This window comes from Notechis scutatus, chromosome 1 (genome assembly GCF_049901735.1).
Source record: "Notechis scutatus isolate UNSWTSFEM ecotype Mainland chromosome 1, rNotScu1.2, whole genome shotgun sequence".
Lineage (NCBI taxonomy): Eukaryota > Metazoa > Chordata > Lepidosauria > Squamata > Elapidae > Notechis > Notechis scutatus.
Window position 1 is genome coordinate 2,650,304 of NC_142009.1, and position 27,898 is coordinate 2,678,201.

General features: G+C 43.8%; 1 protein-coding gene across 1 annotated transcript in view; it reads right to left on the reverse strand.

Moving 5' to 3' along the window:
- Window positions 1-4,032: 4,032 nt before the first annotated feature.
- The window catches only part of CPD (carboxypeptidase D), a 52,332-nt gene continuing 28,466 nt past the window's right edge, over window positions 4,033-27,898 (reverse strand). Inside the window, exons 9-21 of the mRNA XM_087955753.1 lie at window positions 24,038-24,140; window positions 22,125-22,267; window positions 20,313-20,482; window positions 17,458-17,769; window positions 15,596-15,791; window positions 13,495-13,630; window positions 12,302-12,442; window positions 12,043-12,138; window positions 11,824-11,888; window positions 11,179-11,310; window positions 7,527-7,712; window positions 6,678-6,777; window positions 4,033-5,359 (exon numbers count right to left, since the gene is read on the reverse strand). Coding sequence (XP_087811879.1) covers window positions 5,133-5,359; window positions 6,678-6,777; window positions 7,527-7,712; window positions 11,179-11,310; window positions 11,824-11,888; window positions 12,043-12,138; window positions 12,302-12,442; window positions 13,495-13,630; window positions 15,596-15,791; window positions 17,458-17,769; window positions 20,313-20,482; window positions 22,125-22,267; window positions 24,038-24,140 — 2,007 coding nt within the window. The 3' untranslated portion in view covers window positions 4,033-5,132. The remainder of the gene's footprint in view (window positions 5,360-6,677; window positions 6,778-7,526; window positions 7,713-11,178; window positions 11,311-11,823; window positions 11,889-12,042; window positions 12,139-12,301; window positions 12,443-13,494; window positions 13,631-15,595; window positions 15,792-17,457; window positions 17,770-20,312; window positions 20,483-22,124; window positions 22,268-24,037; window positions 24,141-27,898) is intronic.

Below are 27,898 nucleotides of genomic sequence, written 5' to 3' on the forward strand. Positions count from 1 at the left end.
ACTGTTGTAAGTCGGGGACTGCCTGCATCTGTAGAACGTATTAGTTGCATTTACCTGAGATGACTACAGATAGTCCTCGACTTATAACAGTTCTTTTAGTGACCATTCAAATTTGCAAGGTTCCTGACAAAAGTGGCTTATGCCCATTCTTCACACTTACGACTGCTGCAGCATCCTCATGGTCATGTGATCAAAGTTCGGATGCTTGGCAACTGGTTCACACTTATAACGGTTGCACTGTCCCCGGGGGTTACATGATCCCCTTTTTGTGACCTTCTGACAAGCAAAAGTCCATGGGGAAGCCAGATTCACTTAACAGCGGGGTGACTAACTTAGGAACCGCAGTGATTCACTGAACATCTAAATGGGGCAAAACTCACTTAGCAAACTGAAATTCTGGGTTCAACTGTGGTCGTAAATCGAGGATTATTTGTACAGATATTCCAGACCGTGCCCCGAGGGCAGTCAATGATGGCGAACCTTTTGTTGTGGTGTGCCGAAAGCATGCACGTGCCTGCACCCACAATGCAATGCGCCCCCCCCCCGCACATGCACGCACAATGTTCCCTACCACCTTACTTGCATTGCGCATGTGCGCGCCTCCCAGCTGATTGCGTCTGTCTGTTACCCAGCCTTTTTGCGTCCGTTTTCACCCTCCTGGAGGCTCAAGGGGAACCTCTGCAGCCTCGGGAGGCCGAAAAATGGGCCTTCCGGAAATACCGAAACGAGCCCGTTTTCAGCCTCCCGAGGCTTCTCTCGAGTCTCCGAGAGGGCGAAACGCCTCCCCGGGCTCCAGAGGCCCTCCGGAGGCTGAAAACAGGCACCTCCGGTATTTCTGGAAAGCCCATTTTTCGGCCTCCCGAGGCTGCAGAGGCTTCCTTCGAGCCCCTGGGAGGGTGAAAGCGGCTTCAAACAGGCTGAAAATCAGCTGGGAGGCACATGCATGCGCAGTGCAGGTAAGTCTGACTGGGGCTCGCGTGCCTGCACAAATGGCTCTGTATGCCACTTACGGCACGCGTGCCATAGGCTTGCCATCACGGTCCTAGGGGATGTAACTGATGAAGCCAATAAAGCAGAGAAAGGAAAGAAACCATAAAGGAGTTTTATACAGATTAGAGCTTAGCATACACTTTTTTTTTTTAATCAAATACACTTGCAGAAGTCTTTGTTTGACGTACAGACGTTCAAGTTGTCCAGTGACACTAATCGGTTTTGCATTCCTAAGCCAAGCCCTTCCTTTCAACTTCTACTTCTGAAGGCACAGGACACAGATCCCCTCCCTCCCCCCACCCCAAATCAAAGTGGCAAAGCCACACAGGTAGCTGCCATTTATTCTTCTCTGCCACAGACTCATTATACAAAAAGGCAGGCAGCTACCCTGTTTTAATTATATATATATATGTTTTCTGAGGTTCTCGCGGGTATTTGTATGTGGATCTTTGGTTATTTGGGTTTTCTCCTGCGTAAGATTGGAAGTATCTAGCGCGTTTGATGAAGTCTCATTCATCATCTTCAGGCTTGTGTCTTCAGCCTTGTGCTTCTCAAAGTAATGTGAGAATTACTCTGAGAAGCACAAGGCTGAAGACACAAGCCTGAAGATGATGAATGAGACTTCATCGAAACGTCGCCTAGATACTTCCAATTCTACGCGGGGAAAAACCTGAATAACCAAAGATATATATATGTATGTATGTATGTATGTATGTATGTATGTATGTATATGTATGTATTCAATACAGAAGCCTGATGATGGCAGATGAGATTCTGCCGAAACGTCGCTACAACTTTAAAAGCACAACTATAATAATGTGGGAAAATACCCGAGCAAAGCTGAATACCATACATGTAAGTACCTACAAAACAAATATATATATATATATATATGGATCCTTTTTATTCGGTTTTCTCCCGTAAGATTCAAAGTATCTAGGCAACGTTGCGAGGTCCCACTCGCCATCTTCAGGCTGGTGCTGCGCTTAGTGCCAGTGCAAGCAGTGTGTGACCGGAGCTGCCATCTCTCTATATATACAAGTGGTGGGGGATGGTGTGCTGGGCTGGTTGGCTGTGCTGCAGCCTCTTGATTGGTTGATGGAGTTGATGTTGGTATAATGGGCTGTGTAATGGCCTTTTGTTGTAGAGATATCCTGAATCTTGTGCTGTCATCTCCTGGGTCGTTAGCCTCTTGTGTTTTAACGGCTTGGGTAATGGGTTGTGTGATGGGCTTGTGAGTTCTTTTGTTGTGGTATCCTGGGTCTTGCGTTGTAATCTCCTGGGTCGTTTGTGTTTTGATCTCTTTTTTTTTTTTTTAAAGGCCATTACACAGCCCATTATACCAACATCAACTCCATCAACCAATCAAGAGGCTGCAGCACAGCCAACCAGCCCAGCACACCATCCCCCACCACTTGTATATATAGAGAGATGGCAGCTCCGGTCACACACTGCTTGCACTGGCACTAAGCCGAAAGCACCAGCCTGAAGATGGCGAGTGGGACCTCGCTGAAACGTTGCCTAGATACTTTGAATCTTACACGGGAGAAAACCCGAATAACCAAGGATCCACATACAAATACCCGCGAGAACCTCAGAAAACAAATAGATTTTCTATGAAATATATATATGCAGGTCTTGGTGTGTTCGGGTCTTTTCCCGTGTAAGATTGAGAGTATCTTGGCGACGTTTCGACGAGGTCCCACTTGCCATCTTCAGGCTGGTGCTTTCAGCTTTGTGCTTGTGTGAGCACGACAAGAAATAACAACACAGCCAGCCAGCCCACTTACAACAGAGCCAGCACATCACACCTCCCCACCAGTATTTATAGAGAGACGGCAGCTCCGATCACGCTTTGCTCCCACAAGCACGAAGTCAAAAGTACCAGCCTGAAGATGGCGAGTGGGACCTCGTCGAAACGTTGCCAGGATGCTCTCAATCTTACACAGGAAAAGACCCGAACACGCCAAGACCTTCCAAGTTTGGCTTCTTTCGAGATTTGAACAAGATGATGAAAGGAGACCGGTGGCTGGCGCTCAACACACCAGTTATTGCTGGCAAGTTTAATCCAGAGATTTATGAATTGCATTTCTTTTTAAATTCTGGACAGGCTATGAAGAGGGTGAAGTACATTCCAATATAGATTAAAGGAACCTATCCCCAGACCCCAGCTAGGGATTTGGAGTCAGTTACCATCCAACTTTATTTCAAAGAAAGCTCTGGCGGGTAATTGGATCAGAAGCAGCAAAGTTGAATTAAAGCAGAAACACAACCGGGATAGCATCGCTTGAAACTTAGGACAATCTACTGGCATGGATATACTAAGATAATTAATAATGCTAATAGACTGAGGCACTTGGTTTTTTTTTAAGTACTGCATACTTTCTAACAGATGGGAGGGGCTAAAATGAACTGAATCCAGAATCAACGGCTAAAGGATAAAATTAATACATTTAATTTGATGATTTTAAAGGTTATTCCTACAATTTGTTCTACTTCCTAGTACGTTCAACAATGTAGCCTAAACGTTTAGTGTCCTGATAGCTAGCATGTATTATCTGTCAATGAACTTCCTGGGAATGATAACCAGAATCCAACATTATTAATAATGCCCCAGTTTTAAAGTGGGTTTGACGTTTAAAACTATTTTGAGAAATCTTTATTAGTACAACCAAGCCTCTGGAGATAAGCCATCAAAATAAGTCATTGTCCCCATTTCTGGCAAGTTTTGAGAAACCAGAAAATTTTTTGAGGAGTCTGAGGTCTTGGGGTATAATGAGAACCAAAATGGATTCTCTAATAAATCCGGTTCTTTGGAGATAATGCAGATAATGTTTTCAACTATATTCTAATCCAACATGCCTTACCTTTATCAAGGAATGGTGGAATTAAACTCCCCGAGGCACAAACAGGAAAATGATCTTGTTTAAAGATGGTTTTCTAGTCCAAGACTAGTACTTAATCAGCTGTACAACAGCTTCTCGCTTTTCTCAAACATTTAAGCCCCTCTTTTAAACATTTCACACCAAAGTGCTACAAGAATAAAAGGCTAACTTTTATACACCCATATAACGTGAGGAACAAGTAACCATTGTACCGCCTTCTTTCCTGAACAGACCCACAACAGTTCAAAAAAGAAGAATCTGAGAACGGTGTAATTCCACACAAAATTCTGTCCTGGCAGAAGAGCAGAGACTGCCATTAAGAGATTTCATGTTGAAAAGGGTCCCGAAAAAGCGACCGGACGCTTTCAAAGCAGAAAACGTTCTTATGAAAAGTTATTTTCTAGACTGGCAAGCCGCCCGTCAAACAAACCAGTTCCTGGATGCGTCCGCAGGCTCCAGAAACAAATTACAAAAGAATATTTGGCACCAAGCTGAAATTTCAATCTCCAATTAGTACTAGGCTTATGGGGAGTTGTTCTCTCTGTATAGAAATGCACCTCCTGCTATTCTATATTCCCAAAGAAAACCAGCGGAAATGCTGCAGCAAGGTAATTAAAGTAAGTGTTGTGTTTTAAAAACAGCAACAACAGCAGATGCAGCCTCAACGGGAGAGGGAGATCTTCCCCTATCTCAATATTTTCAAGACGGCATATCTGCCCAGAAAGCCTGACCTGAAGTCATTCAGCAGAAGGAATTTTACTCTCCATAATTAAGAGGATTAAATTTGTGTGTGGGGTGGTGGTGGTGGTGGGGTGTTTAACGCCTTCACACCAACTCTGAAAACTGTTCCAGGCAGGCAGGCAGGCAAGAAAGTAAGTTCCAACTGTCCCTAAGCTGCAGTGGATAAGCAGCTTAGACAAACCTTGTGTATTTTTCCCACCAAGTAGCATTTAGAAGGATTTAAAGAGAAACTTTTCAAAGTATCAGAAAAAGCCAGCTGTTTTTCCCGTGGCAGCTTCTGTGACCAGAGTGTCCGTTTTACCCTGGCTAAATTGCCTGAAGGGGTCCACTTCTGATTCCAAATAGAAGAGCAGCCAGCCAGCCGTCCAGTCCAGCCTTCTTGTGCATCAAGCAGAAACCGGCCTGGAACCAAGAACTGAGGTTTGGAAGGTCGCGCATTCTACGTCCACTGGCTGGAAATGATGCTCAGGTTAGTGAAACGTGTCTCGGCAGGGGAACTCCCCGCCACGGGAAAGATCAGTGTTTGCTGGAGTAAACTGTTTCCTCCTCGGTGTCCGTTTCATCCTGGAATTCGTGGCTCAGGAGCGACTTCTTGGAGCCGGTGGACATCATGCGGATCTCGTCCTCGTAATCATCGTGGTGCTGCCGTAGGCGGTGGAAGCCATCTTTGTGCCGGTTGGTCTTGATGGAACACACACACCAGATGATGCAGGCTGTGAGGATCACAGCTGACATGGTTGCACCTGAGCGGAGGAAAAGGGATGACAAAATGCAGAGGCCCTTGTTAGATTCAGGCCATGCGCACAAAGGTTAAACATGCTTGCCTGCAATTATCTCAGCAGAGATCAAAAAAAGGCACTGAAGTCTAAAGAAGATAGTAACCTTCCCTTTTAAAGACCCCTCACATCTATCAATACATGTGAATGCAAGACCAGCTCAGCAACCCAGTGTAGAATTTGCATTTTAGAGCTGTGGTGGCGCAGTGGTTAGAGTACAGCACTGCAGACTGCCAGCAGTTCGAATCTCACCAGGCTCAAGCCTTCCATCCTTCCGAGGTCGGTAAAATGAGGATCCAGAGTGTTGGGGGCAAGAGGATGACTCTGTAAGCCGTTTAGAGGGGGCTATAAGGCACTGTGAAGCGGTATATAAGTGCTATTGCTATTGTTGTGATATGGTATGGAAGGGGCATTTTATGAGCTTTGGTGATGCAGTGGACTCTGCCCACAGTCAGGAGTTTGATCCCGGCCACCTCAAGACTGAATTAGCCTTCTATCCTTCCAAGGTCAGCAAAATGAGGACCCAGATTGTTGGGAGCAAGATACTGACTCTCAATTGTCCAGAGAGTGCTGTAAAGCACCGTGGAGCTGTATATAAGTCTTAAGTGCTATTGCTATTATAAGTTTGCATTAAATATAAACTGTCTATGCCAGCAAGATATGAAAACATCACATCGACCTGTCCCACCCGGTCAGGCAGAGAAGGTATGTTGCAGATCCCATCAGGTAAAGCTTAATTAAAGTTAAAGAATGAAAGAGTTAAAGAATCGATGGGTGGGGCCCAGGAAGAGGCCTCCTCTGCCATAGGCCTCACCCTGTCTCTATCTCCAAAGGTGAGCCGGGCCCCCATTCTCCTGGCCTTTTGCAACCGTGTGAAAACGTGGCTCTGAAACATTACTTGGGGCTCATATAGGAACATGCAGCTGTGGGGCTGATTAGTGCTCCAATAGCCCTCCCTTCCCATGTTAACTCATTTTAAGAGTGTTTAATCATCCTTGCCTCCTTGTTCAATCTTTTATATACTGGTTTTATAGTTTAACATTTTATTGTACTCCGCCCAGAGTCCCTCTCTGAGGGAGACGGGCAGTTCAAAAATGAGAAAAATCATGAAATAAAGGGAATGCTGGATGCAAATGTAGAGCAAGCAAGTCGAAGGAAAATGGTTACAAGGCCAGAGTGATGAAAAGTGGTTTGTTTGCCTCCATCCAACTAGCCATTCAGACACAAACACCCGTCCCTCCCCTGCCCCCCGTAAAATACCCCAGATGACAGTACTAGGTTCTACCTGCTACTGTAACCACCAGCTCCCTTGGAAGGCCAAAGATCTTGTTGTCTATGTCGAACTGTATATGCAGGAAGCTGGCCATGTCGTGGCGAACCAAGACCTGAAAATGACAAAACGTGTGTTCTGACCATCATGTGGATGCGCTCAGGGCATTCAAGGATTCACGCTAGAACATAAGCAAACCAGGGGCAGTGAGGTAACTTTCTCACTGCTGCAGAGTCAGCCCTGACCTGCAGCTGATGTCTTTAAAGGAGGATGTTGTGTGCAGGGGTGGGTGGGCTTCAAATTTTTTTTAGCAATGGGTTCTCTGCCCGGTGGCTGGGTGGGTGTGGCCACGGCCTAGTTGGCCTCCTGCACCATGGCAGGGAGGGGCGTTTTTGCCCTCCTCGGGCTACAGAGGCTTTCCTTGAGCCTCCGGGAGAGCGAAAATGGCCTCCCGGGCTCCGGAGGCTCCCTGGAAGCCAGAAACAGGATTGATTCCAGCCTTCCCAAACTCCCAGGAGGTCCGTTTTTCGCCCTCCCCGAGCCTCCGCGCGCACCCTGCACTCACCTGTATCCAAAACGGGACGTGTGGGGACTCCTGGGAAGGGAGGGGCAGGGTGGGCAGGGCCAGCCAGGAGTGGGATTTGGGGGTTCCCCGAACTGCACAGAATCTTAGCTTCTCCTGAACTCCTGTGAACCTCCAGCAGCCACACCCTCTGTGTGTGTGTGTGTGTGTGTGTGTGTGTGTGTGTGTACACACTAGTATAAATATATATTTACAAAAAGGACTGCCAGTTACGCCACCTCATTCCACATGGCATTTATTCCAAAGTGGAGCCAGGCTAGAACAAGAGGCTTTCCCTGTACCTGGACGTGCTGCTGCTGGTAGCCTTCCGCTATAGCGTGGATCTTGTGATAGCCTGGAGCGAGAAGCACATGGAAATAGCCGCCTTCCTTGGTGCACACTTTTATCCCTTCGTTGAACACAATTTGGGTTTTGGACACTGGCCGGCCGTGCTTGTCTCTGACATAGCCATAGACTCCTTTGTGAACCTGGAGGAAAAGGGGGGTGGGAGGGAAACAGGGCAGGAAACACAATTACAATTTCTACGAAACACGTCCCTTGTAAGCGTTGTATGCACATACATCTTTTCTTGTATATGGAAGGGGAGACAGTCCTTGACTTAACAATAACCGAACCCAGAATTTTTGTCGTTAAGTCACTGCTGTTCTAATCGAATCACCATGTGAGCAGATTCAATTTTTTGAATGTTTTTTTTATGATGGTTCTTAAGTGAGTCGCCACATTCCTCTAAGTGAATTCCATGGTTATAAGCCCAAATCCAAGCAACTTATCCAGCAAAAAAACAGTTGCAAGTGCAAGTTGGTTGCCGATCACCCGAAATGCTATAATGTAACCATAAAGGTGGTATGGAAGTCATAATTCTGAGGACAGGCTGTAAGTAACTTCTATTTAGTCGGCTGCAACTTCAAACAATCACTTAAGCGGCCAGTCATAAATCGAGGAATATCTTTCCAAGATTCTTGACAGAATAAAAATGTAGATGTTCTATGCCAGCTGAAGAAGTTTCTATCTATCCACCCTGCAGCGTTTTCACTGCTCTGCGTTACGACCTTCTAAACTATCTTACTGCAAACTTTTGTGTCAATCGCTTCAATCTGTTTGCATCCCTGTACCTACAAAAACAGACGATAAGCTCAACGAATCAGACTGAACCCATAGATATACACCTTTTCTGTATGTTTACAATACACTAGCCAGGGGTGGGATTCAAAAATCCCAGCAACTGGTTCACTGCCCGGGTGCTGGGTGGGCATGGCCTACCGGAACTTCCCGCTTTCGGCTTCCAGTGGGCCTCCAGAGCCCCGGGAGGCCATTTTTTCCCTCCCAAGGGTCTGGAGGCTTCCCCCGGGGCCTCCGGGAGGGTGAAAACGGCCTCCCCGGGGCTCTGGAGGCCCTCCAGAAGCTGGAATCAGGCCCGTTTTTGGACTTACCTCCATTGAAAATGGGCCTCGTGGAGATTCCTGGGAGGGGCAGGGTAGGTGGGGCCAGCTAGTCGGTTGAAATACCAATTCGGCGAACCCGATGTAACTTGAACATCCGGTTCGCCCAAAACGGTCCAAACCAGTAGAATCTCACCCCTGACTCTAGCCCAGGGGTTTCCAACCCCCACTCCCTGGGCGGCCCATTCAGAACCAGGTCCCGCAAACAGGCAAGCACGGGCAAAGCTCCACTTGGGTGAGCAGCAGAGACTTGCCTGAGCTTTGGGCCCTTGCGCTGTGCCCGCTTGCGCCCGCCTACCACTCACACCAAACCATTCCCTTCGCCCCCCGCCCCCCAATTCCCTTCTTCCCACCCCCTGTGCTGGGCCAGGCTGGGTTGGTGGGAACCGTTGCTCTAGCCAGCATAAAGGCCCTGCTGTAAGACCTGAGGGGCATGGAGAAATTGAAAAGCAAGGCCATTTTTCCCGAGGTCATCTGCTGATCTTGCAGTGTGAGAGAAAATTCCCTTGTCCCAGCTTATCATCCTGCCTCTCCCCCCACCTACAGTGGAACCTCGGGTCGCAAATGTTCCTGCTTGTGTCCAAATCGGGTGGCAAACAAAAAATCCACCTGATTTTTTGAATCGGGTCACGATTCAAAAACCAGGTGGTGAACAAAACTGGCAAGGAAAGATTCCCTTTCCATGCCGATTTCCCCTTCGGCGCCATTTTTTTTTTTTTTTACTGTGTACATGCGCAGCCAGTCATGCTTATGCACACGACCAAATTGGGTCATGACTGAAGTCCGGGAACGGGTAACAGTCACGACCCGAGGCTGCACTTTATTTCCTATTCTCTATATTCAAGACGTACATGAGATCCGATTCTTAAATCGAGTCTATTGCTTTTGGAGCAGTCACAAACCGAAAAGTTTGAATGTACAGGTTATGTCTTGACTTACGACCACAATGGAGCCCAAATTTTCTGTTGTTAAGCGAGACATTGTTCAGTGAATTTTGCCCCATTTTGCAATCTTTCTTGCCACAGTTAAGTGAAACACTGCAGTTGTCAAGTCAGTGACACAGTTGTTAAGTGAATCCGACTTCTCCCTTGACTTTGCTGGTAAAAAGATGGCAAAAGGTGACCTTGGGATACACAGCAGTGGTCTAAGTATCAACCAGTTGCCTAGCGCCTGAATTTTGATCACATGACCATGGGGATGCCACAAAGTTTGTTGACTGTGAAAAACGGTCCTAAGTCAATTTTTTCAGCGCCGTCGTAACTCTCAGCCGATCTCCTAGAAGCCTGAGGATTTGCCAGGATAAACAAGCCAACTCTCACAGTTCAGTGGCTTAAAGCTTGGTTTAATCACAAACAACGAACTCTCCATCTGGCGAGAAGCCGATCAAGGTTACCACTGAGAGCGTCTGCCTCCCAAGCGCCGTTTATAGCCGTGGCGATGCCCCCTGCTGGACGCCTCCACCTCCTAATTACGCCCCCCACTCTCTAATCATCCTACTTGCTTCATTTTCCGGGTGGTAATCGTGGGTCGTTAATCCCTGTCGACCCTAATGCTGTCTATCAACCCTGTCTAGCCTCATCCACCTATCAATCCCATCCACCCCCTTCCCAATTATCATCCCAGTGCCAGCCAGTGTCTTGGATCTCGCAAGAGCCCCATCAGGTCGCCGAGCGCCTGGACGCTGCCAACATTGATGTCATCAATGTCAGGGCTTTCCCAACGCCGCATTCCACCGCCCGAGACAGATTCTCCTTTGCTGTCGGCTCAGCAAATGCATTGGCGCCAGGGAGGCTCAAACTGGGAGTCCCCCACAGCCACGTCATCCACTTGAGCCCCGTCAGAGTTGGCGGGCTCCAAGGTAAGTATCACCATGCCTGGAGCCCAACAGTAACTTTGCAGGCAGGGGTGGGATTCAAAAATGTTAACAACTGGTTTTGTGGGCGTGGCTTAGGTGGTGGGCGTGGCTTGGTGGTCATGTGACTGGGTGGACATGGCTTGGTGGTCATGTTATTGGCTGGGTGTGGCCAAGTCAACATCACTCACATCGAGGCACGCATCTCCTCGCCTGGCCTCTCGTGACTGTGGGGATGCTGCAACAGTCGTAAGTGTGAAAAATGGTCATAAGTCACTTTTTTCCAGTGCCATTGTAACTTTGAATGGTCACTCCACACAAGCAAAGTACCAGCAAAGGAGGGGGGAAAACCTCCAGAGAAGTTCCTGAGACAGGAAGTCTAGTCCTGCCAAGAATGTAATAAGGGTTAACGGAGAGGCAGTTTCTGTAAGCAACACCAGAATGTTTCCTTCCTGCCTTCCTTACAGGATTAGCCCAGTAATTTCTTCTAACAACCGGTTCTCCGAACTGTTTAGAATGTTAACAACCGGTTCTAGCGAATAGGTGCGAACTGGTAGAATCCCACCCCTGGTCACTAAACGAACTGCTGTAAGTTGATGACCACCCATAATTGACATCTAGCAACAGCCCATCAAAACTCACCTCCACCAGCATACTGAGGAGCGATTTCTTATTCTCTGTCCACAGAGTATGGAGTTGTCCTGCACTTGGAAAGTAACAGCAACTGGTGTATACTGTGATCTCTGGGCATTGCCCATATGTGACGCTGAAATCCTGGAGAAATAAGAGGGTTTAGATCAAAAGAAAGATAGCCCCCTATTTTTTTTAAAAAAGTCCCAATCAGCAAAAGATTACAGGTAGTCCTCCACTTACGACCCACAACTGAGCCGAACATTTCCATGGCTAAGTGGAAAATTTCCACTGGGTTGTGCCCCATTTTACGACCTTTCTTGCCGCGGTTGTTCAGTGGATCAATGTAGTTGTCGAGTTAGTCACACGGTTGTTTAAGTGAACCACTGACTTTGCTTGTCGGAAGGTCCCAAAACGGGGAACACGTGACACCACGGGACACTGCAACCGTCATAAATATGAACCAGTTGCCAAGCACCTGAATTTTGATTGCCTGATCATGGGGATGCTGCAACGGTCGTAAGTGTGAATCCCAAGTCACTGTTTTTGGTACTTCAAACCAATGAATGGCTGTAAATCAAGGACTGCCTGTATGGGTAACCTTGATTACTTCCACTATCTGCATGATAAGCCCCAAAATAACCATCTCTGGAATACCTTCATGCTCCCTAGATGGCTGTGCCATTGTGCTCCCAGCAACACACCTCCGGGGATATTCTCATCTGCAAAAGAGCCAGAAATCAGAAACCCTTCCTTTATTTCATTTCATCCCATTTTCAATCCCAGCCGTTCTATTTGCAGTCTGATCCTGCAATCCAGAGTCAGCTCCACAGCTGCCAGCCCCACATGCTGGTTTAGGACGTTGTAGGCCCATACCTGATTTGTTAGGGCAGTTTGGCTGTCCTAGGTGCATCGTAGGGTGGTTGTTCGCATAGACAGACGCCAAATGTTTCAGCGTTTCCTTATTTTCCACTAAAAAAAGGAAACAAAACAAACCAGTCAAAACTTCTTTTCAGAATGTTTAGGGGAGTTTTGGGGGGCATAGAATTGGCTAAAGGACCAAAGCCGAGTAAAGAGCCAGTCTGAAAAGATGTTTTGCAAAGCATCAGAAAGAAGAAAAAAATAATCCGCTCACCTGTCTGCACTGGTTTGTCATATGGGTAAGTAACAAGGAGTGACCCTCCATCTAAGGCAACTGAGAGGCTGAAGTCTTGCTTCTGGATCAGGTTCTCCATAATGGCTTTTGTTTCAGGTTCCCTTGCCCCGGAGGAATTGCCTAGCGGAATAATCACGGGATTTTTCACAGTAAGAGAGACAGCCTTCCCATTCAATTCTGGTGTAAATACACCACACAGTATGTGACTGGTGCAGAACCACATTGATCTAATTGCGATTTCAATCTGGAGGAGGAGGAGGAGGAGGAGGAGGAGGAGGAGGAGGAGGTGGAGGAGGAGGAGGAGGAGGAGGAGGAGGAGGAGGAGGAGGAGGAGGAGGAGGAGGAGGAGGAAGGAGGCTGTGGGTCCCTGGTACTCTCTTGAGTTTGATTGTTTTCAGTGCTAGAAGGGAATGGGGTTTGCTCTCTGTTTATATACAGTGGATTGCAATGCCTGTGTGTGTGTGTGTGTGTCCCTTGAATAGGCTGTTGTTTATTTCTTGATTGTTTCTTGGGTGTTAATCCCTCCTTCTCTGAGTGTTGATGGAGGGTGGACTGCTAATGACAATGCTCTAAACAATAGCCAACCAATACTCTCTGAACTACCATCTCAGACATATAACCAAGCAGTACACAACAGCCTAATCAGGGATCTACCAAGGAGAAAACAACAACTCCACAAACTTGGATAGAGCAAGCTAAGATACATCATCAGACAGCCAACCCCACTCCCTTCTATTACTCAAGATGTTATCTGTTGGATAACTGCAATATTTGCAAGAAAGCAAACTGGCTCAGATAGCAGCAAGAATTCCACACTTCAACCCTGACCTACATATGCTCTGTTCTATTGATATTATTTCAATCTGTATAACAACCCACTGGCTATGGGTTAAAATACATAAAACAACAGAAATTATTGAAAATACATTATGCGAGAGACAACCTACATTCAAAACATTAAAAAACATATAATTTGAATAAACAAACCATTGATAAGACATCTAAGCACACCAATGGAAAAAACTGAATTGCATGTAAGAACAAGTGATACATGATTAATCTCTACATGCTAAAACAATCCAGTAACCAAGGGATCAGAGGCATGGAACATTCTGTCTTCCCTGGTGCAGACAAAGGGCAGCCCAGAAAGGAACACATTAACCTGCTCTTACTTGCAAAATCTGTGTCCAGATCTTTGCCATTGGCATTGGCCTGTCCCAGTTTGGAGGTACAGTCGCCTTCTTGGGCAATCTCACGCCCATCTGGATTTAAGGACGGTACAATCACTATTCTTGTCTTCTCAATTAGCTGGGTTGGGGTGGGGGGGAAACAGCCAAAAATAAATTACAAAAATAAATCAGAATTGCATTTGCACAACATTGGAAAAGCGAGGAAACACCTATGGAAGAAGATATAATTAAAAAACATTGGACCGTGCAGAAATGGACAGATTGACATTGAAGATAAAAGAAAAAGAAGACGCAGAATATTTTCGAACTTAGGACTTGCTTTATCAATGGTTGGATAAAAGGGGTACAAATTAGGAACTTAAGAAGTATTACTAAGTAAACGAATTGACTCAGACAGTACGCTGTTCATTAAGCACACATTGCATGTAAAGAGAAAACAAATAAAAAATATGTTTTAAAAAATAACCAAAAACAAACCATTTCGTGGAGAATTAATCCACTCTATCTCACCAAGGAGGACTGGGATAACTGAAGAGGGGCTCACTTTAACTCATGGCAAAGTTTCAAGGTTTGCAGCAAGACTGAGCTCCTTCTATTAAGGCTGTTGGTGCAAAAAACAGCTTTTGGAAGCAAATGCAAAGAGTAACTTTCCTCTACCGAACAAGGTGCCTCTCTTTCATAACCTAAAATCCATTTCAGCAGACTGTAAGGAAATTGGGAAACATTCAAAGGTGGCTGTTTATCAGTTATGGTTACATAAGGGAGGATTTTTACTATAATTGTAAAGCTACTGTGGTGATTTTAGGCCAGACAAGGAATAATGGATGGAAACTGAACAGGGAGAGATTTAACCTGGAAATAAGGAGAAACTTTCTGACAGGGAGAACAATCAACCCATGGAACAGAAGTTGCCCCCCGAAGTTGTGGGAGTACCATCAGTTGAGACTTTCAAGAAGAGATTGGACTCCCATTTGTCAGAAATGGTGTAGGGTCTCCCGCTTGGGCGGGGGGTTGGACTAGATGACCTACAAGGTCCCTTCCAACTCTGATTATCTGTTATCTGTTGAGTGACGTGATGGGCATCCCCTTATCAGATCTGGATATTTTAAAACTCTTACAGGGCAAAACTCTTACAGGGTGTGTAGTATTTCAACATTTATAAACAGAGGAAAGAGTGGGAAAACAGAACAAAGCTGTGTCATAAAATATAAAGGCAGAATGACTGCACATAAAAGGCCTCACCTGGAACATTCCCAAACCAAGAGAAAAGCCACAGTGGCCTTTGCTCTCTTCAGATTTCAGACTACCGGAGATGGTTTTCCACAGGGCTCTAATATATTCACGTTCCACCTAATCTAATAAATAGGCAATTCTACAAGTATTTGCTACAATACTGTAGATCAGAGTGGGCAAATCCTTTGTGACTTGTGGACTTCAACTCCCACAGTTCCTGAGAGAATGTGGCTGGCTCAGGAATTCTGGGAGTCAAAGTCCACAGGTCATAAAGGGGCCATAGCTGCCCACCCCGCTGTGCCATGTTTCCCCAAAAATAAGACCCTGCCTTATATATATTTTTTGCCACAAAAAAGGCACCAGGTCTTATTTTTGGGATGAAGGAATGTCGTCCACTGACTCACCTCACTTGAATGCGTCGCCCCTGACCTTCTTTTCGCTGTCAGAGGCCTTCAGGAACTTTTTCCTGTGGCCAGCAAGGCTTTCCTGAAGGCCTCTGAAGCCGATTAAGAGCTCTGGATCAATCCACAGCTCTGGATCGGCTACAGGGGCTTTCAGGAAAGCCTTGCTGGCTGCAGAGGAAATGGGCCGGCAAGGCAGGTGTCAGAATGTGCAGGGTGTGGCTACAACTGTCCAAAGGTAAGTAGTAGGACAGCTCCACCACCCCACCCCCAGCCTAGCTTAATTTTTACCTGTGGACCACGCAGTGGGCAGGGTCTTAATTAGGGTTTATTTTGGAAGTAGAGCTTATATTGGGCACACATGTAAAAATCAAGCTAGGACTTACTTTCAGGGTAGGTCGTATTTTCAGGGAAACATGGTAGAGCTTACAAACATGTAGGTCACCCACCTTTGTGATAGCCATGTTCTTTTTGTAGTTCATGCAGAGGAACTCTGCCAGGGCCAGGAGCAGCTCGGTACCAACGGGGGCATTCCCATGGATGCCGGCCACAAAACGGATCTTCGGCTCTTCTGGCTCAGACTGGTTGGGTTTGTTAGAGATTTCCAGGGACCATATGTGACGAATCTCACGACTTTGGCCCAAGCTGCCAAAATAAAAAAAAAAGAGTAGAAGTCTATTGGCTGCTTTTTAAAAATAGAAATGGCAATTTGGGGCTGCTTTTTCATTCTGCAGAAGTTAAAAACAACATTTCCAAGAATGCTGAGACATGTATAGTAAGATATCAATACAGCAAGGAAACTACCTCCCACTGAAGGACCTCAAGATTGCTCCACAGGGAAAGAGCAACAAAACACCAACAAATGAATATAGTTCCAGCTACTTTTGGTTACTCAAGCTAAAAAAAATATATTATCACATTTAAAATAGTATGATTTAATAGCAACAGCACTTAGACTTACATACTGCTTCACAGTGCTTTACAGCCCTCTCTAAGTAGTTTACAGAGTCAATCTCTTGCCCCCAACAATCTGGGTCCTCATTTTACCGACCTCGGAAGGACAGAACGCTGAGTCAATCTGCAGCCAAGTCAGGATCGAACTCCTGGCTGTGGGCAGTTAGCCAACAAATACGGCACTCTAACCACTGTGCCACCACGGCATAATTTAAGCTTCTCATAGGTTTATTACTTTTTTAATTCATCCCATATCTTTTAGTGACACCAATCACATTACTAAGGTTATCAGCTACTGAATATAGTAAGAATTTTGGTACTAAGAACAATAAGCAACAAAATATTTTTTTCCTGACTTGGTGTTCTCAAGGAAAAAGAGTGAATCGCCTTTTCCTGATGCAGATACAACTTGCAGGAAAGTTCAGCTTTCATTTTGAGTAGAAAGCCTACCCCTAATGATTTACCAATCAGACCAACAAATCTGGGGTCTATGTGTCTCTGATACCAAACCAATAATCTCAGGGCTCACCCCGTCTTCCATTATTAGCAAAGGAAAAACACTGTTGAGGTAATATTTCAAAGCTCAATCTATCTGTATAATACATTATTTAGCAAGTATCAACATAGAATTTAGTTTGTCTAAATTAGATGGTGTATCCCAAAGATGCTTTTTCAGGAAGCAACCGGACTTTCTGGTTCTTTAATTTGAAGAATTAAACAGCTCTGACAGGATAGTGGGGAACTGAAGGATTTACACTCCTTGCAGACAGCTGGTCATTTGCATTCTTTTTAGTGAGTCGTTGAGGCCACTTGGAGGTTTGTCTATGTCTTCAGGGTCACCTGAGTGATGCTAATGATTCCTGTAATCTGCAATTTTTTCTTTTCTCTGGAAATCCATTCCTACTCCACCATTTTGCAGACTATAGGAACCAAGAGCATTATTCAGGTGACCCTGAGGACACAGAGTAACCTCTTAGTGCTTCAACGACCCTCTAAAAGGAGGCAAATGACCAACTGTCTGCAAAGAGTATAAATCCTTCCATTCCACACCATCCAGCCAGAGCTGAAGAAGCTTCTTGGATGAGAAGCAAAACGTCTTCAAAGAAAAAGAAGAAAGTCCAACTGCCTCTTGAAAAAAACACCTTTGGGACAACCATAACCTGGATGATGGAGAACCTCTACAGATTTTTTGATGCAGAGTGTTTTTTAGAATGGCGGACACAGCAACTCTGGACCGCATTGCTGTATCAGGTCACTTTCTTTAGGAACTTTCTTTCAGGAACACATCTGTGATCCAGTGATGGGACCCAGGCTGTGGTTTTCCAGAATGCAGATGTCTCCAAACACCGTCACATACCTAACAAGAGTTGTGATTTCGGGATAATTCAAATTCAAGCCTCTGAGGAACATAGACAGATCATTGTAGGGACGGTAACGTGAAGGCTGGACATCGGCTGAAGACGCCAAGAGGAGATGTTCCAAGCCATTCTCTGCTGAGAGGTCTTTGATCAGGGTTTCAAACTCCTTGGTGATCGGTCCGTTGGAGTCCGCCATGTTCACATGCGGTGCTGACCCTTCTTCAACTTTGGAGCCTTTTCGACTTAAAGTAAAGTTGACTTGTGCAGCGTTGTTCTCTTCAACTTTGACCATCTTGGTCTCTGAATTATACCTTCCAGAAAAAAAAGAAGAAAAACAGGTAAGAAGATGAAGGAAAGAAGGGATGCTGCAACAGTCATAAGTATGAAAAAAGGGCCATAAGTCACTTTTTTTCAGTGACATTTTAACTTCAAATGGTCACTAAACAAATGGTCAAGGACTACCTGTATCACAGTAAACATCACTACCAAATCTAACCAGTTATTGAGGGGGCTAAACTGATATGGCTATTCGGAATTTGGCAGGCTATGATGTTCCCAATTTCTTAAATCATTAACACTGCAAAAATTAAGCTGCTTCATTTAAAATTTACTTTGGCTTAATTGCACGTAACCTTAATAATAATTACTCCTTGCAGACATGCATGTATGTAGTCCTCGACTTACAATAGTTCATTTAGTTCGAAGTTACATCACTGAAAAAAGTGACTTATAACCGTTTTTCATACTTAAGACCGTTGGTCATGTGATCAAAGTTCAGATGCTTGGCAACTGACTCATATTTTTGACGGTCACAATGTCCCGCGGTCATGCGATCCCCTTTTGGGACTTTCTGACAAGCAAAGTCAATGGAGGAAGCCAGAGTCACTTAACAGCCGTGTTGCTAATTTAAAAACTGCAGTGATTCACTTAATAAATGGGGTGAGAAAAGTTGTAAAATGGACCAAACTCACTTAACAAATGTCTCGCTTAACAACATAAATTTTGGTCCTAAGTGGAGGACTGCCCGTGGTCATTTTATTTAGTGGAAACATTCTTATGCAAACCTCATAAAACAGAACCACAGAAAGAAAAGAGATGCTTCTTTTAAACCCCCCCCCCCCAATTCTCTAATTTCCTCTATGTAATTTAAACAGTATCTGCTGAGGCATATACCGCACTTCCACCTACATCTTACCACCGTTTATGAAACCACATCCTTTCTGACTTTTAATATGGGGAATAAAAGCTGCAGTATTAGGGGCAGAGCTACTGTTTTAAGTAGACCGAGAAGCCAAGAAGACACGCTGGCTGGAGGAATTCTGGGAGTTGAAGTTCACAGGTCTTAAAGGTGCCAGGGCTGGAGACCCCTGCACTATAGGACAGCAGGAAGCTGACTCCTGTCACTCCAGACCTCTGGCACACTTGTGATGGAATAAATCTCCGAAGTCTTAGGTAAAATTGCCTTCCTCTCAATTGCTCTCTCCTCGTTTCAAGTGAAGATGCCACAGCCTGGCTTGGTTGAAAGATGACGTTAATGTGTTCATCCCAGAGAATCCCTACAGACTTTTAGCTACACAATTTGGGATGAACCCACTTTGAATAGTGTGGGAGTAGGAATGAATGGATTCCAGAGAAAAAACTGCAGACTACAGGAACCAGGAGCACCTCTCGGGTGAACCTAAGGACACAGATAAACCTCCAAATGCTTCAACCACCCTCTAAAAGGACCAGCTATCTGCAAGGAATATAAATCCTTTCCTTCCTCCTCATCCAGTCAGAGCTGAAGGAGCTTCTTGGATGAGAAACGAAACAACTTCAAAAGAATAAACAAGGAAGTCCAGTTACCTCCTGAAAAAGCACCTTTGGGACAACTGTGACCTGGATGACTGAGAATCTCTGCAGACTTTTAAACCTTCCATGTTAAAAAAAAAAAGAAAAAATCCCTGCAATTTTCATCTTGCTTTTCATAGAAATCTGAGATTTAAAAAACTGCTCACAAGTTATTTGCAGTTTTTCTATGGGGCAAGAGTGATAAGCTGCTTGCTGTCTACCTTTGGAAGCCCTGAAGTTGATGTTCTTCTTTGGGATGATGTAGAAGATACAGTTAAGATATTTCCAGAGCCTTAACTGTGCAGGATTAAGAGGCTTCTTCCCATCCTTGTTTTACTTCAGTCACTACTTCTTCCTTGCAACCCCAAGAGACATACTTTTTTACTGGGACTATTTGCCAATAATCGCTTTTGTAAACTCCTGCTTGGTCACCAGTGATAGTATCCAGCCACTTGGTCATAGGCCCCTATTTTGTCTTTAATCTTTTCAAGTACAGGCGGTCCTCAACTTACAACCACAACTGAGCCCAACATTTATGTCGCTAAGTGATACATTTGTTAAGTGAGTTTTGCCCCCGTTTTAGGACTTTTCTTGCCACGGTTGTTAAGCGAATTGTTGCGGTTCTTAAATTAGCATTGTTGGTATTGTTGATAAGTGAACCTGGTTCCCCCATTGATTTTTGCTTGTCAGAAGGTCGCAAAAGGGGATGATACAAACCTGGGACATTGCAATGGTCGTAAGTATGAAACAAGCGTCTGAATTTGGTCACATGACCATGGGGAGGCCGCAAGGATCATAACTGTGAAAAATGGTCCTAGGTCGCTTTTTTCGGTGCCGTTGTAACTTTGAACAGTCACCAAATGTTGTAAGTCGAGGACTACCTGTACTACAATCCCTACAACAATCAAAATAGCAGCCTCTTTTGCTCTCTGTAGGGAACAGGTGATTTAATTCCAGCGCATTTAAGAAAGGGCCCTCAGGTGAGAATGACGGATATTAGATCACCGAAAGCCACGTGGCTTACCCTCGGGTGGATGCCGTGATCTTGTACGTCCCTGGAGCCAGCAGGCGCCAATAATCCCCGGCTTTGTAGGTGGAGACAGAGTGGTCAATGCTGGCGATGTTGATGGTTGCGTTCAAGATGCCTCGTCCATCCGTGGCATCCAAAACAAACCCCCAGACACCCTGGTGGACCTAAACGAAGAGAGATGAAGGGTTACACTGCGCAAGAGAGAGTCTTGGATCCGTGTCCCCCAAACCGATGAGAAAACAAGGGCCAGGGAAAGAGTGCAGGGAAGAGCAATGAAGCCGATTAGGGGGCTGGGGGCTAAAAAACATACGAGGAACGGTCACTGACAACTTCAAAACGGAGTTTATGCTGTTATAGCCATTTTTGATGTTTCTCAGCTTGCCACAGAATAAGGGAGGAGGGAAAGGTTTGGAATGTTAGCCTAGATGACAATCAGCAGCGATCATCTTTTATGTTCTATTCCATATCTTATTACTATTTTACATTTTCTGCATAGCTTCTCCCCTCTTTTAATTTTCTCAATTATATCATCTCAGTTCAAATCATTGTATTTATATTTTTTGTCTGTCCTGTTTCAATTATCTATTATCTTTTCTCATTAAACAAAGTTTCTCCTGTAGTTACTGATTGGAGTATGACGCCTTTATATCTTTTAAGTTTATCCATTTGACTCTTATTTAAGCTTCAATATATACCCTAAAGTTATAACATTCAATATAATACATAACTTCCATTCGGATTCTGCTTGGTACATTCTTAAAATACACACTATATTCTTAAAAAAAGAAAAAATTACAAATGTATGTAATTAAAACAATACATTCCATTCCAATTCAATTCTATCATTAATATTAATATTCATTAAAATCTTAACTTCTTTAACATTACTTTTCCATTAAATATCATACTTCTATGGGAACAATTATAAGCTTTCCATAATTAATTCCCCCCCCCCTCTTCACTTATATTTTATAAAACATTAACTAATTAAAATGTTCCCGTCCCTTCCTAATTCAATTTTCTCATTTATTTTATTTCACTTATTTTTCACTAAATTACACTATTTTATCCCTCATTTTAATCATACATTGTTTCCAATTTTCTAGTTATTTCTATTACTAATATAACAATACAATCTTATGTACCTTTACAGAATCCCTTTTTCAGTTAAATTTTCACCCATTATCTCTAAATAGGTCCTGTTTCTCTATATCTTGTTCCCGTCCTTTGTAACTTCTTTTCCTTTCCTTCTTCCCTCTCTTCTTCTCTCTCCCCTTTTTACCCCCTTGTCTCTCTACCTCTATTTCTCTCTTCTGTATTCCCCACTTCTGTTGCTTTCCAGTAATATACTTATTTTTCGAATTATTTTTCTTTTCTTTGGTTGTTTTTTTAAGTCTTAAATTCTCCATTCTCTTTTCCCCCTTTCCTTTTTCTTCCCCACATAGAATTACTTGTTCATTAAAGATGGCTTCTTCTTTGTCCCAATCTTCTTGTTTTGCAGACGTTTCTTGCTGTTTCTCATAGTTCTAAATCTCCATTTCTAAGAATTGAAAAACGAAGCCAAAAGAACCCTTCCCTTCTTGTGCATCTTCTTTGTACTTTTTAAGTTCCATTTTCAATTCATCCAGAAGTAGTGCCATTGTATAAATTTTTAAACAACCACCTGATTAATTTAGTCATTCAAATGCAATAACCAAGAATCCAAAGATCACCAAGTAATCCAAATACACGCAAGCTGTTTCCTTTTTCCTCTTTTTTTTCACTTTCTCTTCCAGAGAAAATTGAAGGGGCAGAAAATTATCTTACCTGCTTGATAAACTGCAGCAGAGACCGGCGGTTCTTCTCCCAGTATTTTGGCAACTCTTCTGCCTTGGGATATTTGACACAGCCCAATTCAATGGTCACCTCAAAGCAGTTTGTGTTAAGGTAATTCCAATCCTGCATGCCACCTGAAACCAGCATTATCAGAAGGGAGATCAAAGGCTTATGCTTAGCGGCGAAGGTCTTAATAAAGAAAATTAATTCCACAGAGGTGAAATCCTAACCATAAGACTTTGAGGTTGAGGAACAAAATACAGGTAGTCCTCGACTGATGGCCACAATTGAGCTCAAAATATATGCTGCTAAGCAAAGCAGTTGTTCAATGAGTTCTGACCAATTTTACGACCTTTCTTGCCACCGTTGTTAAGCGAATCACTGCTTGTCAAGTTAGCAATGCAGTTGTTAAGGGAATCGGGCTTCCCCATTGACTTTGTTCATCAGAAGGTTGCAAACGGGGATCACGTGATCCCAGGACGCTGCGACCATCCTAAATACGAGTCAGTTGCCAAGCATCTAAGTTTTGATCACGTGACCAATGGGGATGCTGCAACGGTTGTAAAGGTGAAAAGAGGTCATAGGTCACTTTTTTCAGTGCCGTTGTCACTTTGAATGGTCACGAAAGTAATGGCTGGAAGTCGACGACTAACTATAAAGCAAGATGCCATTTTAAGAAAAGGAGTTTCATATTGCCCAAAAAGGAGCAGTACAGGTAGTCCTTGACTTACAACAGTTTGTTTAGTGACCACAGTTACAACAGCATTGAAAAAAGGGACTTAGGACTGTTTTTCACACTTACAACCATTGCAGCATACCTGTGGTCACGTGATCAACATTCGGATGCTTGGCAAAACTGCCTCATATTTATGACAGTTGCAGAGTCTCCCTTTGTGACCTTCTGATAAGCAAAGTCAATCAATAAGCAAAGTCAATGTGTTGTTTTAATTACATATATTTATAATTTTTTCTTTTTTTAAGAATATAGTGTGTATTTTAAGAATGTACCAAGCAGAATCCGATTCATTTAACAACCAGGTTACTAGCTGATCAACTGCAGTGACTCACTTCATTAACTGTGGCAAAAAAGATCGTGAAATGGGGCAAAACTCACTTAACAATTGTTTCACAACAACACAAAATTTTGGGCTCAACTGTGGTGGTAAGTTGTGGATTATCTGTACTTCTTTTATATCAATAGTACTGAATAAAATTCATGTGAAATAAGAACAAATCTAAAATAGAAAAAGGGTTTTTAAAAAAGAAGATGCCAAATAGAGTACAGAACTGTTTTCTTAAACACCTGTGCCTAGCAGTAGAAGGCAGTATTTATTTATTTTTAAAAATGGAACTCAAGGAAATGCAGTTGGAACACTTTGCCGTTTCCTCAGTAAACACTAGCTGGGTTCATACACCGTGTAAATCAGGTGTATCTGGTTTGGACACATATAACAAGCAAATAAACATTTGTGGTGGGCAAAGCAGTTCAAATAAAGTGTTCCAAATTCAAAGCTCCTAATCTCAAAGTCAAAACTGTTTTGATGTTAAAAAATTTTTTTTTCCCCACAGTCCTCATCATGGCTGCCTTATAGGGAAAAATTCTTCACCTTGAGAAACTCGGAACAACCTGAAGAGGATTTTGGATCTTATTTTCGCACATAAAACCTATAGATGTTGTTGCCCCCTCCCAACAAACATCTCCAGCATTTATTCTTTCTCGTCCCAAAGGTGCTTTTTCAAGAGGCAACTTTCTGGTTTTCCTTTGACGACATTTCAGCTCAGCTGAAGAAGCTTCTTGGGTGAGAAGCGAAACGTCTTGAAAGAAAACCTAGAAAGTCCCGTTGGCTCTTGGAAAAAAAGCAGTTTGGGGACAACCATGACCTCCATGGACATTTATGCTTTACCTGGGACATTATACCAATTCGCTCCATTAGTGATGCCACGAGGGAAATATTCATCAGGATATATGTTGTCGCATGGATGGCCCTGGAACATTTCCACATTCTCCTGAAAGAGTAGAATATGAATTCAGATTCATGCTGTTACGCTTGAAATCACAGAGAAACTTTTCATGCAAAGAGTTTTTCCTTCAATACGTGCCTATTTATGAGCAGTAGTGCGAGATAACAGATCACAGGGAGGTGAAGTTCCCCGTGATCCCATGTGAGCTTATAAAAAAAGGCTAAGCAGGCCGAACCTGTTCAGCACTTGAAAGGGAGACAACCAGGAAATCCTAGGGCTTTGAGCTGGACTGAGAAGCATGCCGGATGGAAAAGGCCAGGCGCTCAAGGAAAACAATATGGACACGACTCTGATGTCACCAGTAGCTCACCTTGACCCCAAAGAGACTTGAGTTTACACATCCTTATTAAATTCAGGTTGGAAAAATCCAAGTCTTACATCATTACGGATTTTTGGGGTATCGCTTTTCAGCTTCCATTCTAAACAGGGTACATACAAGTAAGTAGTTTGTGAATGATCAAACTCCAAACTACATTTTTATTCTTGTGGATGGTACAGGTAGACCTCAACTTACAACAGGTAGTTTAGTGACTGTTCCAAGTTACAAAGGCACTGAAAAAGGTGACTTATGACCCCTTTTTTCACAGTTACAATCTTTGCAGCACCCCCATGGTCACGTGATCAAAATTTGGTGATCAACCGACTCATATTTATGACAGTTGCAGTGTCCCGGGGTCATGGGATCAACTTTTGCAACCTTCTGATGAGCGAAGTCAATGGGAAAGCCAGGTTCACTTAACAACCGGGTTACTAACTCATCAGCTGCACTGATTCACTTAACGACTGTGGCAAGAAAGGTTGTAAAGTGGTGCAAAAGTCACTTAACAAATCTCTCTCTTAACAACAGAAACTTTGGGCTCAATTGTGGCCGTAAGTCGAGGACTACCTGTATCTGAAAAATCAAAATATGTGAAAAATTACTACCTATTTATCCCAACATTAATCCAGTATACTATTCTCTTACAATTTTGACTGAATAAACCTGTGAGACAGGTTAAGCTATGTGATACTCTGGATCATCCACCAAGTTTCATAATTGTCAGAGTTCTTATTTAAAATTAAATTAAAATCCCTCTACAGTCACAGCTTTCGTACCCTAAAATCCAAGCAACCTGTTGGTTGAAATATAACAGAAGAAAACCTAGCAGGATCTACAATCAAGATAACAAGGACCTGCATTTTTTTTTTTTTTTGCAGAAATTAGTAAAACCAGAGAATAATGTCACCCACAACTTTTGAAAGTGTTGACTTGAGTTTATTCGGATCACATTACCCTACTATTTCCTCCAGATATTTGGAGCAGGCCTTCCTGTTACATTCTTGTATGTGTAACTAACAATTCACTTTCTTTGGAACTTTAGTGCCTTCCAAACATTTTGAATTAAATCTTCCAGGATCTCCCGGTCAGTCATTGGGTTTATACTTCCCTTTAGTATATATCATTCATTCCTGGACTTGTAAAAGAATTACAGTGGCTGGTTTCAGAATGATATTAAGGCACAAACCAGAGCGGTAAAATTTATTCCACAAAGCCACATGCAGGTCACAAAATGTTATAGGCAAAGTCCTTTCAGAAATTGCCAGAAAATTCTATTTTTTTTGAAGTGACAAGAAGAAAAACTGTATTTAACGGATCCAAAGTAATTTCATCTGAATTAATTCAAATCTACTTTTGGCCCTAACAATATCTACTTCTTTCTTTCTTTCTTTCTTTTTTTTTTTGGGGGGAGAGTTTGACCTCCACAAAAGTGAAACTGAAAAAAAGTTGTTCACCCTTGCTGTTGCAAAAACAATGGCAGGCAAACACAAACTAAAAACATACCCTTGCATTACAGTTTAGTGCAGGACTCCTTAATCTTTTTGATATTGTGAACCCCCTAAAAAGATAAATGAATTTGTGTGAAACTCTCAGCCCCGCCCTGAATAAAACAAATGATTTGTTTGCGGTTAGAGCAAAGAAATATATTCTTTACAAGGGTACAATTTCCATCACATTCTGAAGTCTGTTAATACTGTGTTTCTCATATAATAAGGCGGGTCTTATTTTTTTGAGTCCCGAAAAATGGCTAGGCTGTCTTTTCGGGGTGACTTAATTCCCCTTGCATCTTCGGGCAGGCGGGCGGCGATGGCTTGGATGTTGACCTCGGCGTTGGGGCACTTTGTATCAGGGTCAACGCAGGCAGCACCATATCCGGGTGTGCAACAAAGTACTTCCTAACAGCAAGTCCCCCCGCCATTTCCCCCACATTTCGCTTGTTTTAATATAGGCCTTAATTTGGGGGAGGGGCTTAATTTCATTTCATTCCTATAAAACATGCTGGGACTTCCTATTGGGGGAGGCCGTATTGTTGGAGAAACAGGGTATTATTTATTTTACATACTGCAATAATTAGCAAGGACTCCTACTTACTAATATAAACAAAAACAACCAAAACAGCACAGGTCCCAAAGGTGCTTTTTTCAAAAGGCAACTGGACTTTCTGGTTTTTCTTTGAAGACGTTTCACTTCTCATCTAAGAAGCTTCTTCAGCTCTGATCGGATGGTGGGGAAGGGAAGGATTTCTACTCCTTGCAGACATACTGGTCATTTGCATCCTTTAAGAGACCCCGTTGAGGCCACTTGGAGGTTTATCTGTGTCCTCAGGGTCACCTGAGTGGTGCAAATGCAGGTGTGGAGCCTTCTTGGAACTGCTGAAAGGACTGGGTTGTAGACTGGAGATATATGGGGTCATATCCCTCCCGCTCTGTGGAGGGAGGGCTGTTCAATTTGGAGATAGATGGCCTCTTGGACCCCCTCTTTCAAACAAGTGGTCCTCTCTGTCCAAAAGGTGGATTTTGCTGTCTTCAAAAGAGACACGTCTTTTAAATGCAGGTGGAAGTGCTGAATCTAGTCAGATTCAAAAGAATGCAAATGACCAGCTGTCTGCAAGCAGTATAAATCCTTCTATTCTCTGCTATCCGGTCAGAGCTGAAGAAGCTTCTTGGATGAGAAGCAAAATGCCTTCAAAGAAAAACCAGTTGCCTCTTGAAAAAGCACCTTTGGGACAACCACGACCTGGATGACGGAGACTCTCCATAGACAAAACAGCAAGGGGCATATAAATACACAATATTACTATAATCCCCATACCTAGTAAACACCGTAAACGTCCAATTTATACGGATAAAATTGACCATTTTCCCCCCTTATCCAACAGAACCTTTCCCAGAATCACCTTGTGGTGAGATGGGTGGCAAATAAATAAATAATACCGTGTTCCTCAGAAAACACAACCCATCCCATAATAAGCCCAATCCTAATTTTTTGGGGTGGGCCTAATATTGCCCCTACCCCGAAAATAAGCCTGGGGGATGGGCATGGCCGGCATGAGTGGCGGTGCGGGCATGGGAGGGTGGCAAGTGTCCGGCTGCAGAGAGGGGCGAAAGTCATTCTGCGCTGAACCAGAGGCCTTCCGAGCCTCCAGCGTATCCCAGGACTGCAACGCCGAAGATCTGGAATGGAGCCTTCTGCGTTGCAATCCTAGGATACACTGAAGGCTCGGAGTGGCGCCGTTTTTGTGAAAGGCAGGAAAATACGGAGGGGGATTTTCCTGCCTGTTATCCATTCCTCTTAGAGCAGGAGCCTTGCAAGGCTCGTTGTGGCGTTGCACTCATGAATGGCAGCACCTCCATGGGCTTCATCGCACTGGGGAAGCTGGCATCCTACCGTGAGCAGTTGCGCCAGTGTATCCAAACTCGCAGCA